The 15,118-nt window shown below is 41.1% G+C and overlaps 1 protein-coding gene across 4 annotated transcripts in view; it reads left to right on the forward strand.

Moving 5' to 3' along the window:
• KDM5B (lysine demethylase 5B) overlaps positions 1-15,118 on the forward strand; it is an 84,425-nt gene that overhangs the window by 25,741 nt on the left and 43,566 nt on the right. For all 4 annotated transcript variants that reach the window (XM_090025226.1, XM_090025228.1, XM_090025227.1 and 1 more), the window contains 7 exons: positions 1,222-1,356; positions 3,566-3,659; positions 5,317-5,426; positions 8,650-8,808; positions 9,428-9,547; positions 10,121-10,279; positions 10,970-11,151. In XM_090025226.1, coding sequence (XP_089881352.1) covers positions 1,222-1,356; positions 3,566-3,659; positions 5,317-5,426; positions 8,650-8,808; positions 9,428-9,547; positions 10,121-10,279; positions 10,970-11,151 — 959 coding nt within the window. The remainder of the gene's footprint in view (positions 1-1,221; positions 1,357-3,565; positions 3,660-5,316; positions 5,427-8,649; positions 8,809-9,427; positions 9,548-10,120; positions 10,280-10,969; positions 11,152-15,118) is intronic.

The raw sequence follows: 15,118 nt of genomic DNA on the forward strand, positions 1-15,118 counted from the left end.
AACCTATAAAACTTTTTAATATTTAAAATAGTATGTTTGAAAGTGCTGATAAATATTAAATACTTGACAATAATTTGCAAAATCAAATTGTAGCCACATCTTAATGGCAACAGACAGACGGGTGTAATATACTTCCATTTTTTCTGACCAATATTGAAATAAAGCAATGCACTGTACTGCAGCCAAACTTTTTGCCGCCACAAAAACTATTTCAAGAAAACCGAGGTGTTGGTATTTCCTACAAGAGCATTGTTTACTTTGAGAATAACTGATGTTTCCTCTATTGCAAAGTCACTGCACTGAATGCCACGGGGAACTAATAGAAACATTAGAGGTGTGCAGAGAAAGATGATTATGTTTTGTGGAGAGCTTTAGTAGTTTGAAATTTGGTTTTGTTCCAGTTTGGATTTCAGTGCCAAACTTTTGAAATTCTCTGTGAAAGGGAAACCTGTGAGGCCCCAAACTCGGCAGTGGTATGTCTGGCAAGTTACTCTCGGATTGTGGACCCAGAAGTCCCTTCCTAGGGGGTAGTCTGACTTGACAGGCTATGCAAGATCCTGCTTAGTGTGAAATCTTGGGCTATCAAGGAGTCACAGGTCTGTGAAGTAATGCTCCCAGAGCTTCCCAGTTGCCAGGCATCTCTGGTGACCTGCATAGGCATAGAGAGCTCTGCTCCCTGACAGCTTTACTGTTAACCTCCCAGGTTCCTCCACAGTTTAAGAGCTGAAGGAATCAAGATTCAGAAGGCACTGGAGACCTCCTATTCTCCCATCAGCCTACCTGAGAGGTTGCTGAAGACTTGAGTATAAGCCATCAGGAAACCAAACACGTTTCTGATAGAAGAAGCCTTCCCACTTTCTGTTGGGCTTTGCTAGTTAATGAAAACTGAAACATTCAAGCATTCTCCAACAGAAACATTTTGTTAGAGTATTTCTGGCTAGCTCTAATAAACATTAAAAAATTGATTAATTTTGGTTTCATTTAGAATACTTATTTCTTCCACTTTCTTGAACGCAGTAATGAATAACATTGTGATTTTAAATTCTAGTTGGTAGTTACGACTACTCCTTTTGATACCACAGCACAATAAATACAAAGTCTTACATGTACTTTCTTTTCACGTGATCCAGGAAAAATACTTTACACACTTTTGTGTGAGGAGCAATTTTAGCAAGTGATGAAGAGAAAAATGAAATAACCTAAATTGTGCTTCTCTCATAGTGTTTGCAGAAGCCCGACCTCACCAATGATACGAAGGACAAGGAATATAAACCTCATGATATTCCCCAGAGGCAGTCTGTTCAGCCATCTGAAACTTGTCCACCTGCACGTCGTGCAAAACGCCTGAGAGCCGAGGTGAGGGAATTTTCCTTTGTGTCTGCAGTACCTCAGTTTGAAACAAAGCAGCTCTGCCACGTAGGACACATGCCGGTTTAACTTGGGGTCCTAATTTTAGCATTCTGTTCACAGGAATGCATGTGTTCAGACTACTAAATGAATGCATGTAGTATGTTCACAACATTTATTCTGTATTTCTTCTTTTGCCATCTGTTTGAATGTGCTTAAAACCCATGAATCTTTCACCTAAGATCTATTTGGCAAGAGATTTTCTGTGGCTGATATGTAACACTTCACAATTTCCAAGCACAACACAAGTGCCGGATCTTTCTCTGAAGTGTTTATAGGTGGCATTGACCCTTTTATAAACAGGAAAACTGCAACCTAGACATGAAAGGAATCTTGTAGTGGAATTGATGAAATCAATGTGATTTTATATTCTGAACTGCTTCAGAACAGTTGGGTGTTCACAGGCAGTGGATTCTCCTTATTTTCGTATAGGTTCATAATGGGGATGGAGAGACAAATCAAGAGATAATGACTCGATAGCCCATGATTATGACACTTATCTGGGATTTGGGACAGCCAGGTTCAAGTCTCTGCACTAAAGGACATTTAATTATTTAATCAAGTGGAACCAACCTCAGTAGCAAAGACTGAGAACACCACTCCAGAAAACCCAGCAGCTTTGTGGTTAGCACAGAATTTGGGAGATCTGGTTTCATGAACCTACTCCAAGTTGGGCAGAGTGTGGATTGGGAACAGGTCTCCCACCAATTAGATAAATGCTCCGATCAGTGGGTTATTGGTTATAGTACGACTGGGATTGCATGCATCTTCCTTTCATGAAATACAAGGGAAGAGTTGGATTTGGTTTTAGGGTAAATCTTTTAACTTCAGGGGCGATTTTTCCAGCAGAGAATATGCTGAGTGATGTGTATGCCTACCTCTCGCCCAGAGCTGGGGGCCTTAGTAGCTTTGAAGGGTGTGACTAAGACCCTATCATTCTTCATGGGATTTCCTACATGTTTAGCCTGTTTCTGGTTGTTTCGTGTGGATCTTGTTCTTAGTTACCTGACTTTTTCCCCATGTAGAGCCCAGGGGTCGGTTGTGGGGCTGGTTTTGTTCAATATTTTGATCATAGAGTGCACTCTCAGCAAGTTTGCAGATGACATCAAGCTGGGGGGGACTAGTAGATATGCTGGAGGCTAGGGCTAGGATTCAAAGTGACTGAGACAAATTGGGTCAAAAGAAATCTCATGAAGTTCAACAGGGACAAGTGCAAAGTCCTGCACTTAGGACAGAACAATCCCATGTACCAGCACAGGCTGGGGGCTGATTGGCTGGGCAGCAGCTCTGCAGAAAAGGATCTGGGGGTTACAGCGGACAGTAAGCTGAATATGAGCCAGCAGTGTGCCCTTGCCGCCAAGAATGCAAACGGCATACCGGGCTGCATTTGTAGGAGTATTGCCAGCAGGTTGAGGGAAGTGATTATTCCTGTCTATTCAGTAGTGGTGAGACCACATCTGGAATACTATCCAGTTTTGCACCCCCCTGCCCTGCCACTAGAGAAAAGTTCTGGATAACTTGGAGAGAGTCCAGCAGAGGGCAATGAAAAATGGTTTGGGGGGCAGATTTAATGTCGGCAGTTGGCTTTTTTTTGCCTGACGTAGCCAGTAATGTCACTGATTAAATGCCGTATATGTGTGCAGCCACAGCATGCGTGCAGCCAGGAATGCCCGTCCCACTCCTTCCCTCACCATGGGGGGCCTCAATCTGCCCTCCCACACCCCACCCCCAACTTACCTGCCAGACGCTGCTCTCCAGGCTGTCCAGCTGCATTCCTGTAAATCAGTTATTGGATTGGTATCAGCCGATATGGCTGGCTAATAATCGGCGGTTGGTATAGGCCAATAAGGCTGGCTAATATCTGGCTATCAGTATCATCCAAGAAAATCTTTCTTGGTGCATCCTTAATATATGTAGTTGTTTGTGGAACATTATGTGAAAATTTTACCTGCTTGAACCAGAAGTTGTATAATCCCCATTGGTCACTTGACCAGATAGCAGGTATATGGTATATGTACTGATGATGTGGTTGGTTAAGCAGCATTTTGGTTTCAAGTAATTTAGGTTTCAGTGAATAGTATGTAGGTTACCAATACAAACAATATCTAGGTGTTGAGGAAGTGATTAAATGACTAAATATGATTTTTCTTTTTTTAAGGCTACTAATATCAAAACTGAATCTGAGACCCCAGGAGCCAGAACTCATAACTTGAGACGCAGAATGGGATGTACGCCTTCAAAGTGTGAAAATGGTAAATGTCTTAATGAGTGATACACAATATGAATGGAATGCTTCTGCTTTATACAAGCTTATTTTAAGTTCCAAAATCATTTTTTGCTTTTGGCAGTATTTGTCATCAGAGTTAACACTTCAAGAAAATGAGACTAAAGATCATTTAAGGAATATATAGTATTGGTTCATGCCTCAATGTAAAGGATCCCAGTAAAGTCTTTAGAACTTCTGAGTTTCATGGACCTACTCCGAGTTGGGCAGAGTGTGGAGAACTTCAGAGTTCTTGGTGCTGCACTTCGGGAGGGACGTGGAGTACCTGGAGAGGGTCCGGAGGAGGCCACTCGTATGGTTGGGGGCCTCCGTGGCCAGCCCTGTGAGAAGAGGCTGAGGGACCTGAATCTCTTCAGTCTCCGCAAGAGGAGACTGAGGGGAGATCCTGTGGCTGCCTACAACCTTATCAGGGGCCAGCAGCAGGGACTCGGGGAAAGTCTGTTCACCAGGGCCCCCCTTGGCGTCACTAGGAACAATGGCCACAAGCGGAGGGAGGATAGGTTTAGTTTAGATATTAGGAAGAACTACTTCACGGTAAGGGTGGCCAGAGCCTGGAATAGGCTCCCTAGAGAGGTGGTGCTCTCACCTTCCCTGGAGATCTTCGAGAGGAGACTGGATAGGCACCTGGCTGGGGTCTTATGACCCCTGCCCACCCCCAGTGCTCATTCCTGTCCATGGCAGGGGGTCGGACTCGATGATCTGTCTAGGTCCCTTCCGACTCATTGATTCTATGAACAATTTAGCCACCTCACTTGAATTGAAATTGTGTTCATTTATGTCAGAGAAAAGTGGTGGCATTTGGGTCACTTAGGGCTGGGACACAATATATTTACATTGGTGTAGTATATGTTAATTTTGTATACCAGTATAAATTATAGTGGGAACCTGAGTGGCCAGCTGAGCAGCTATTAGGAGTAGCTGCTTGCAGTATGTGCTATTACAGTGCTATGGCACAAGAAAATGGCACTATCTGGTGTTGCCTTTAGAAAATAGCTGTCCTGGGATGAAGGTGGATGATGATTCCTTTACTGGTATAACTTAACATGGAAGTATTTTTTTTCACTACAGATTTTATCCTGGATTACCACGCTCTTAAAAGCAATGCATTTTTTAATTATCTTCTCCTTGTTCTACAGCAATGTAAAAGCTGATTACACCAGTGTAGCCATGTCATGTGTCCAAGCCTTCAAACTATTTCAAATATTCACTCTAAATAAATTAGTTTGTCTGTAACAATGGCCTTCTATTTATACTCCCACGCTTGTTCATTTTTATTATTAATAATTTTTCTCTTTATAGGTAAGTGTTTCAAGTGCTGCCTAAAAGTTCATAGGAGCATGTTTGCTGTCTTTCAACCAGCTGTCAAATCTGGCATGGCTTGCAGTTTTCACGCAGGCTTAAGTACAGTGGTTGCTGTATAGTAGGGCAAAGCTCTTTGAAGAAACTTACATACTTGTCTACAGAATTACTTGTTATAGTCTTTCCTGTCCATCCGTGATTATAAAAGTGAATTTATTACTGAAAGGAAATGCTTTGGATGTGCATAGTAACAGGCCAGTGTATGCTTCAAATTACTGAGCTGTTGCAGTGTTTTGTAATAGTCCGATTTTCTTTTGCTGTACCAGAAAAGGAAATACACAGCACAGTGAAACGAGAACTTGCTGAGAAGAGAGAACACATTGGAGACGTGGAGAAAGAGAAACTGAAAAATTGCTCTAAAAAACCCACTAGTTCAGTGAGTACACCTTGTATTTCTGGTGCTTAACACTGATTGCAGTTGTTTCTGGGTTGCGAGTAAGTGCACAGGGTAGCAGATGCAGTGAGAGAGTTTGTCTTGTTCTAACCACAAACATACCATGCAAAGCGATGCGTCTGTCTGGTCACTGGAATATCAATCTTCCCTTAAGATTTCATGCTATAAAGTAGGAAATAAGTCATTCCATTTTACTGTTACAAATCATACCTCTTCTTCCTCACTGTACTGCCTAGAAATTACAATTATGAAAGACCAGTCAGAAAACCAGATAGTTCTTCTTGGGGCTGGTCTCCTGATGTCTTTTTCTTGGGCATGGACAAATGTACGCTTGAAGCAGTTTCAGTAGGGGAAGGGGAGCTGTTGCTTGACACTGCTCAGCAGCCGCACATTGTAAAAGTTGTGTGCGTGATCCTGTAGCTTTAAGAGTGAGCTAAATCACTTCAATTTAGACCTTGGACGAAGCAGGATTGTAGCTGGAGCTGTTTTGCCACAGGTGCATTGCTACAGGCACATACTTACCTGTCATGCAGTCCTGAGCAGCAACTTCCCCTTCCTTTTTGAAGCTGCTGCAAATATAATAGTTCATATCTCTTGATGATTCACCTCTGACTGGTTAAGCTGTGAGTTTTAGCACCCAAATCTTCAGCAAACCTACTTTTTATATTGTTGCTTGAATTCTTAACCCCAGGCCCAGATAAAATACCAGTGGAAGTTTACATTGCTAACATCAAATGATGGACTCCAATCTTGGAAAAATGGTATAACTCTATAACTTAGTTGGGCCAAATCCCAGATTCCTGGAAAGGGAATATTACTGTACTGATTTTCAAGAAAGGTTTAAAAGATAAGCCCAGAATCTTATCGCCCTACAAGTTTGATAGGTGTTTCAGGTAAAATTTCTGGGTGCCATTTGTTCTATCATCTCATAGTACGGGTAAAAGGGGAAAACTGTATTACATTAACATCAGATCGGATTTAGGGACAGATAAATTCAACTATTGATAATGTATGTATTCTACAATTTTTGAGACATAAGTATACACAGATGCGTAAGCCAGCACTGTATATTGTATTTGTTGACTTGTGAAGAGCTTTTCACAGTGTAGATAAAAGTAGATTTTGTATGAAATTGATAAATTATGGGACTGACCCTTTTCTTTTGCATTTGTTGATAGACTATTAGAAAGATGCATGGGCCCAAGGCAGGTGGAGCTTGAAGGGTGAACTTACACATAAATTCACATACATCCTTATCTAACCCCTTTTTGTGTTTTGGCCCCTTTGTTATTTAATCTTTATATGAATGACATCATTGGAAATATGCAGGATATGCATTTTCATCCCCCAAAACTGTTAGCAACCCTGATCCCTATTTAAATGTACACAGATGACACTGTTAAACTGTCAAGAACTCCTAATTAGATTACGGAGAGCAATTACAACTTCTGAGCATCTTTGGACAAAATAACTTTGAAGATAAATTATGATAACTCCAAAATAATGCATTGGGGAGGTCATTTGATGAAATAGCCATGGAATACGCTGGGAACCAAACTTGAAGTTGTCAAAATCTATAGGTATTTGGGTGTGTTGTTCATAGTTTCTTCATCATGGAAGCATCATATTCAGTCAGTTAAAACTAAGGCAGCCCAATTAGCTGTGACTATAAAGAAATTTTATGAAACCACAGCAGGACAATCAGTCTAAGCTCTCCTATATCATCATATAAAGCCAAAGTTACCTCTCAGATCTTATATGATGCTGAAGTATGGAGTTATGGCGCTAGTAATGATGTAGATATACCTCTGAACCAGTTTCTTAGGGCTCTTCATCTCTCAACTCCTGCATCCTTTTTGAGATTAGAGACAGGAATGGATTCTTTTTCAACTAATATTATTATTAGAATGGCGGGATTTTAGTTTAAAATCCTGCCCCTTTTTCAATCTCATCTGCTTAAATTATGCTACATAGGAAGATATTAATAATCCCTCTTCCTCTCCAATCACCCTGGTTAGCTTTTCTTTCCTGTACTTCTGCACTTTCTGGGATGGGATACTATCTCAAAGATAATGAGAGATTTCTCTCCCCCATAGAAAAGGTTCAGGTTTTCCAGGGGATACAAGATATTGCCAGGCAGAAGTAATTTTGCAGTGGCTAGGGCTACTCTCATTGCCCCTTTTATATATACTCTTTGGAAATTAGATTGGGGGGGAGAAAGGTATTTACAGGTGGATCTCAATAATAAATGGCAATCCCCTTTGACTAGACTTGGGACCGAACAGATGTCCACAGCTGTTTTGGCTGGATATAGATTTTCCATTCCAAGGGCTAAAAGATGTTGCCCAGTCTATCCAGGAGTTTTGGAAGATACTGGAATCAATTCCCTCTAGTGGTGGTTCAGTCACCTACCCTGGAAAGCTTCAGAAGGAGACTGGACAGTCACCCCTCTGGGGTGACTTGACCCCAGTTGTCTTTTTCTGCCTAGTGCAGGGGGATTGGACCCGATGATCTACACGGTCCCTTCAAGCCCCTAACCATCTATGAATCTGTCCGCTATGTTTTAGAATGTTCTTTATATAATGACATAAGGAGAACCTAGTTATTACCGTTCTTGCAGAAATTGATACATTTTTCAAACAGAGAAGTTAATCTGGCTTTTACAGCAAACAGATCCAAATTTAGTAAACCATCTTGCAATTTTTGGGGTTGCTAACAGAAAGGGTGAGGTGGTTAGAGTTAAATATCCTTTATTACTGATGTGAGTGATAGATTTTAACATTAGATTTTATTTTTGTCTCAGTTGTGGATCTATGTACAACAATATTATAGATTCATGTTTTGATTTACTACTATATTTATATTAATAATGTTTTATGTTGGTGGGCTCTATTTTAGTATAATATTTGAAGTTTGGTTACTCTGTTTGAACTTATTTATATTATGGTTGTACGTGTGTTATGTCATTTTTGGGAGCATGGCATTTAGCCAGAATCCTTAATAAATTGAATTGAATTAAACTCTAACTCAGATGCTTCTTGTGGTGCTACATGGCAGCTGTTGCTTCCAAAAATCAAAAAAAAAAAAAGAGGACTGCCTTATGGGTGGAAAAGAACCTACAGATTATTTTAATTTACAAATTGCTTTTTTGCCATAAACTATTTGAAAGCATTTCAGTTCCCACTCTGATAATTTCTTGTTGCAGGTGGACTTGTATGTATGTCTCTTGTGTGGTAGTGGTAATGATGAAGACCGTCTTCTGTTGTGTGATGGCTGTGATGACAGTTACCACACTTTTTGTTTAATTCCACCCCTTCATGATGTTCCCAAAGGGGACTGGAGGTGTCCCCAGTGTCTGGCTCAGGTAATCCAGAAAACAGGCTGCAAAGTTATTTATTCTCTTCTTGCTCCTACTGGAAATTCAGAATTGCAGTTTATTATTACCTTTTGAAATGGTCCTGTGAAGTGTATGGTAGAAGATGAAACAATAAAAGAACTGGGTGCATTTTGAATTGTTACATTGTTATAAAATAAGCACAAAGTTAATGTAAACCTTTCAGAAAAGGATATTTTAGTTTTTAGGTAGCTTTTAACATAATGGCATTATACTTTTGTGTCATTGGGTTTTACAACATTGAGTTTTATGTGTTTGTTTTCTGCTTCACTGTAGTAGAGGAAACAGAGTTTGCTGGGACCGGGTTATGCTGCCCCTACTAATGATTCATAGCATTGTACAAAGCAATGCATGTCATGGTTTGGTGAATTAATCACAGAAGTAGGAGTCAGGACTCAAAGTAGTATTTCTGACTTTTGATTGGCTGCTTGTGTGCCCTTGGGGCAATTCATTTCAGTGGAGTGTCCAAGCTTCCTTTATTTGTAAAAGGGAGGCAATACTGACCCACCTGTGTGAAGCACTAAAAGGTACAAAGTTATAGTTGTCATTATTTTCTGCCAATGAGTTAACAACCATGTTTTAATTGCAGGAGTGTAATAAACCTCAAGAAGCATTTGGTTTTGAACAAGCAGCAAGAGACTATACACTCCGCACATTTGGAGAGATGGCCGATGCATTCAAGTCGGACTATTTTAACATGCCTGTACATGTACGTTTGTTTGTTCTGTAATTCAGATAAGATTTTTGTGCTTAACAAAATATTACACAGTGGGTGGAATGGAAACTTGAGTTTAGATGAGAACAAGTGGAAAGTTGTCACTCATGTAAATTGTTTGCATATTCCTTGCCACTGATAGTATTTCGGTTTCTGTTCTAACCCCTCTACTTTCCTCTTTGAACTTTCTCTAAGGCATCATTTATTAAAGGCACAAAGCAGCAGCATTATGTATATTTTTGTAAATTGGAGCTTACAGGTCAAATATCCGCATTTTGCTATGTTAGTTTAGTTTTGCATAGTTGAATTAATAAGCAACTACTTTTTCAAGCTTATAGTAATAAAACAGAGAACGTGCAGTAGAGCTCAAGTATAGTTGTTGAAACCACAGTGTCATTTGGGGGAAATATTTGAAGCCCCAGGAACTTCCTCCTTGAGTTTTCTGCCATTACGTATCTTGTACCTATTGTGTTGAGTTTCTACAGAACTACAGGCAAAACCTGAGAAATGCAGCTTTTGTTGTAGACTTATTGTCTTTTTAATTTTTTTCTTTTTTTTTTAATCCAGATGGTTCCCACAGAGCTGGTTGAAAAGGAGTTTTGGCGACTTGTTAGCACCATTGAAGAGGATGTCACAGTGGAATATGGGGCTGACATTGCTTCAAAGGAGTTTGGTAGTGGCTTTCCAGTGAGAGATGGGAAATTTAAAGTTCGGCCTGAAGAAGAAGTATGTCTCAATTGACACTCTTGAGTTCATATTTGTGTCTGAGAGTTTTACCAGTCCAATTCTACATTAAATGATGTTTAAGAAAAAATATCTAATTTTGTATCAATGGCTACTTGGAGATGTTTAAAAAAAATGCTTTAAACTTGTTGCACTCTCGCACTGAGCCTGGTGCATGTCTGGAAGAGGCAGCACCTTAGCTGGGTCTGGCTTGCCCAACATCTGTATAGATTAGGTGCTTTAGCAGGTCTATTTTGATGCTTCTCCCTAATAGCTGATTGACTCGGCTTTAGCTAAAAGAGCCAAAAAGTCCTGTTGAAGTGTTCAGTTTATACAGATGCTGCAGAGCCAGGTTCAAGGTCCCAACTGCCTCTACCACTTCTTTGTGCTGCCTGGTTGTGGCAGAGGAAGAGCTCCCTCTTTGCCAAATCCTTGGATGCAGCATGACGTGGGCAGAGCCCCTCACCACCAAATGCCATCAAAGGCACAGCACAGCTGTGCAGGCCAGATCTGGCCAATTAACCATATATTGCCAACCCTTTTAAAACTATTAGTTCCTTGATGTATACATATATTTTATCAATTGAAAAATACTTTTTTCTATCAGAAATTGTACTCTTAAGTTTTACCTTTGTTTTGCACTTAGTCTTGCTTAGTTTCTGTAATTTTTTCTTTTCTGTTTAATTTTTTTAGGAGTATCTTGACAGTGGCTGGAATTTGAACAATATGCCTGTGATGGAGCAGTCTGTCCTTGCTCACATCACTGCAGATATATGTGGAATGAAATTACCTTGGCTATATGTAGGAATGTGCTTTTCTTCATTTTGCTGGCATATTGAGGACCACTGGAGCTATTCCATCAACTACCTGCACTGGTGAGTTTGGGAAGGAAACTCAATCCTCAAAGTCCTCACTCGTTTTAAAGACTGAAAGCCAGGTTGTAAATTTGTAGATCCTAAGGCTGGAGGAACCCCTATGTTATTTAGCCTGGCCTCATGTCGTTACAGACCATAGAATTTCATCCCCGGTTTCCACCCTTTAAGCCCAATATTTTGCTTTTGAGCTTTAACATGTCTTTCAGAAATAATGTTCTGATTTTAATTTTGTTTTGCTTCAGCTTAGAGTTCTGGGATCTGATGCATGCCTTTGAGTAAAAGTTATTTAGCTGTCAAACATGAATCGTCTTTCAGATTGTTGTGATGAGACTGGTTTTTTAGAACTTGCAGAATTGCTCAAGTTTTGCTGAATGTTTTCCAGTGTTTCTATGGTCTTTTTAAGCATAGACAACAGAACTGGACATGGAATTACAGTAATGATTTTGCCAGTACTTTATTCTGAGTTAATGCCACATCCCACCTCCTACTGAATTATTCCCTTGTTTATATATCTAAGAATTATAGTAGCCGCCCTATCCGTACCATCCCCCTGAGAGCTTACTTTTGTTTAGTTGTTGTGTCTCAGCATTAAGCCCTTTCAAAATCACTTTTTCCAGGATACAGTCCCCTCCCCTCTCTAAGTGACTTGCAGCTGAAATAATGGATGAATTTAATGTAATTGCAAACATAATTGATTCCAGCTTTTTTATGTGATCTGTATCATTCTGTAAAAGTCACCTTTCAGTATTTGCCCCTCTGTCCTATCCTATGTCCTTTGTCCCATTGAGAACAATAGAAAATGGCAGCCATTTCACAATGGAGCAGGTATTCATTGATGAATCAACTTGAGCCTCTATTTGAGGGTGTTTCTACTTGCTTTTGTTAGGTTATCTCCTTTTTGTGCTTTTACATTCGAGTCAGCAATTGAATTCTGTTTCTGCTTATCACTGCAGTTAACTAAATTCCTGTTGCAAAAATGTTATTTATTCATAGAACTGAAAACTAGAAGGAACAGGTTTTTTTCTAGGCAGGAACCTAGGCTAGTATGTCACAGGCCATTAACATTTCATCCAATCTTGAGCCCAAGAATTTGTTTGAAGCAGATCTGAAAACATCAATAAATGGGGAAACTACCCCTTCCTTTAGTAGCTGTTTGAATTATTAATTTGCCCTTATTGTTAAAAGTTCTGTAGCTTAAGTATTTGTCTGTTTTGCCTAACCTTCTTGCCATTAGTTTTTGTTGGGCCTTTCTTCATTAGACTAAAGTTCTGTTTAGTACCAGTATTTTCTCCCAGTTAATGTACTCATAAACTACAGCCATGTAGTCTCATCATTTTTTGGATAACTTTATCAAAATTGAGATCTTTGACCCTTTGCTACTATTTATACATCCAAGGATTATATTATCTCTTTTTTTTTACCTCACAGCTTTGCATTGAGAGCTTGTATTAAGTTTATATTCTGTGATTTCTAAATGCTTTTCAGAGTCAGTCAGTCATGCCCCCCCATAGGTATGATCTGCAGTCTCTGTTCAGAAATGCATAATTTTTTATTTACACTTTTTTTCTATGCCCTAGCTTATCAAGCAATCCAGTCGTGTCTTCATTATTTACGACTCTGGGTCTTTGGCAGATTTTTATCAGCAGTGATTTTTTTTTTTTTTTAAATGTATTCCTGGATAACTGAGTAGTGTCAGGCCAAGTATCAAATTAGAGGATAGCTCCTTGACAGATTTTTGAGACCTGTCATTTGGAAGAGGGCTTAGTTCATTTATCCTGTGCTTTTATTTATTACTGAAAGTGATAACTTTTAATCACGAAGTCAAGTGACTTGCGAAAATTTATGTTACGTGTACAAAATTGCTATAATTGACCAAACCTGTAATCTGGGTGAAATGAGGTTTGAGATTCAGCATTGTTTAAATAAAATACTACTGGCAGTAATTACACTCCTATCCCTTAATTTCACTGATTCCTAGTATCAGCTCCTCTTTTGTTCTCCTTGGGTTTAATATCAAAGTAACTGCTCTATAAATACTTGGGTCATCCTCTTTGCCCATCCCAAACTTCTGTGTTGTTTCAGGATGTATTAAATCTGAACATCAATGGACCAGAGATATTCTTTAGGGCTTTTGAATGCAAGTTGTCTAGGCCTCTTTATTTAAATATTTTCCTTAACTAGTGGTTTTTAATGTCCTCCTTGGTTACTTAAGGATTGGAAGTAACTCCATCTTCCTGCTTCATTCCAAATACAGAACCGTTGAACATACCCGTTGAACACTTCTGCCTTTCCTCCATTGTTAACAATTTTAACAGCTGTCTAGCAATGGGTGTGGTTTCTAGAGTTTTGTTACATTAATACTTGAACTCCTTATTGCTAGTACCCCTTCTAGTCATGGATTTTCCTTGGCAACTTTAGCTTCATAGTTAGTAGGGTCGGAAGGGACCTGAGCAGATCATCTAGTCTGACCCCCTGCCATGGCAGGAAAGAGTACTGGGGTCAAACGCCCCCAGCAAGGTGTTCATCCAGCTTCCTTTCAAAGACCCTCAGGGTAGGAGCCAGCACCACTTTGCTTGGGAGTTGGTTCCAGCTCCTAGCCGCCCTGACAGTGAAGTAGCACCTCCTGATGTCCAATCTGAATTTACCCTCTGCCAGCTTGTGACCGTTATCTCTAGTCACTCCTGGCAGTGCTCGGGGAAACAGGGACTCCCCCAGTGCCTGCTGTTCCCCCCCTGACTAGTTTGTAACAGGCCACCAGATCCCCTCTCAGCCTTCTCTTGTGGAGGCTGAACAGGTTCAGGTCCCGTAGCCTCTCCTCGTAGGGCCTGCCCTGCTGCCCCCGATCATGCGAGTGGCCTCCTCTGGACCCTCTCCATGCTGTCCACATCCCTCCTGAAGTGTGGCGCCCAGAACTGGACACAGTACTCCAGCTGTGGCCTGACCAGTGCTGCATAGCCGGGAAGGATCACCTCCCTGGCCCTGCTCGAGATGCATCTGTGGATTCATGACAAGGGGCGGTTGGCCTTCCTGACTGCCTCCCCACACTGCTGGCCCATGTTCATCTTGGCATCAATGATGACTCCAAGATCCTTTTCTGCCTCTGCACTGGCGAGAAGGGAGTTCCCCAGCCTGTAGGTATGGTGCTGGTTCTTCCTCCCAGGTGCATCACCTTGCACTTGTCAGTGCTGAATCCCATCCTATTCTCATCCTCCCACTCCTGTAACCTGTCGAGGTCCAATTGCAGCCTATTCCTTCCTTCTAGCATGCCCACACCTCCCTGTCAGAGGCTTTTTTAAAGTCCAGAAAGACTATGTTCACCGCGACACCTGCATCCAGGAATTTGGTGACTTGGTCGTAGAAGGCCACCAGGTTGGTCTGACAGGACTTGCCTCTAATGAACCTGTGTTTGTTGCCCCTAAGCATAATCTCCCCTGCTGCCCCTCGTGGACATGTGCCAGAATAATTCTCTCAAAAAGCTTGCCTAGGATTGAGGTAAGACTAACTGGCCTATAGTTCCCCGGGTCTTCCTTCCTCCCCTTTTTGAAGATGGGAGCTACATTGGCCCTCTTCCAGTCCTGGCACTGCACCAGAGCACACGAGTGTTTGTAAAGCCATGCCAGGGGTCCCGCAATGACCTCAGCTAATTCCCTCAGCACTCAGGGGTGGAGACCGTCCGGCCCAGCTGATTTGAATACGTCCAGTCCCTCCAGAAGTTCCCTAACTAGTACCTCAATAACCCTTGGCCTAGGTGCGCCTCCCCTGGGGTTTAAGGGGGGCCCAGGGGTGGGAGAGGCTGTTCTGGTCCCTGCTCAGGAAAATGGATGCAAAGAAATCGTTAAAAAGGTTAGCTTTGTCATCTGGTGTGATGACCAAATTTCCTAGCCATGTCCTGCAGGGGCCCCATGTTACCCAGAACCTTCTTTTTGCCCCCTATGTATTTAAAAAAGGACTTCTTCTTGTCCTTGCT

This window comes from Crocodylus siamensis, chromosome 13, assembly GCF_052110815.1.
Source record: "Crocodylus siamensis isolate JL-2025a chromosome 13, ASM5211081v1, whole genome shotgun sequence".
NCBI classification, from domain to species: Eukaryota; Metazoa; Chordata; order Crocodylia; family Crocodylidae; genus Crocodylus; species Crocodylus siamensis.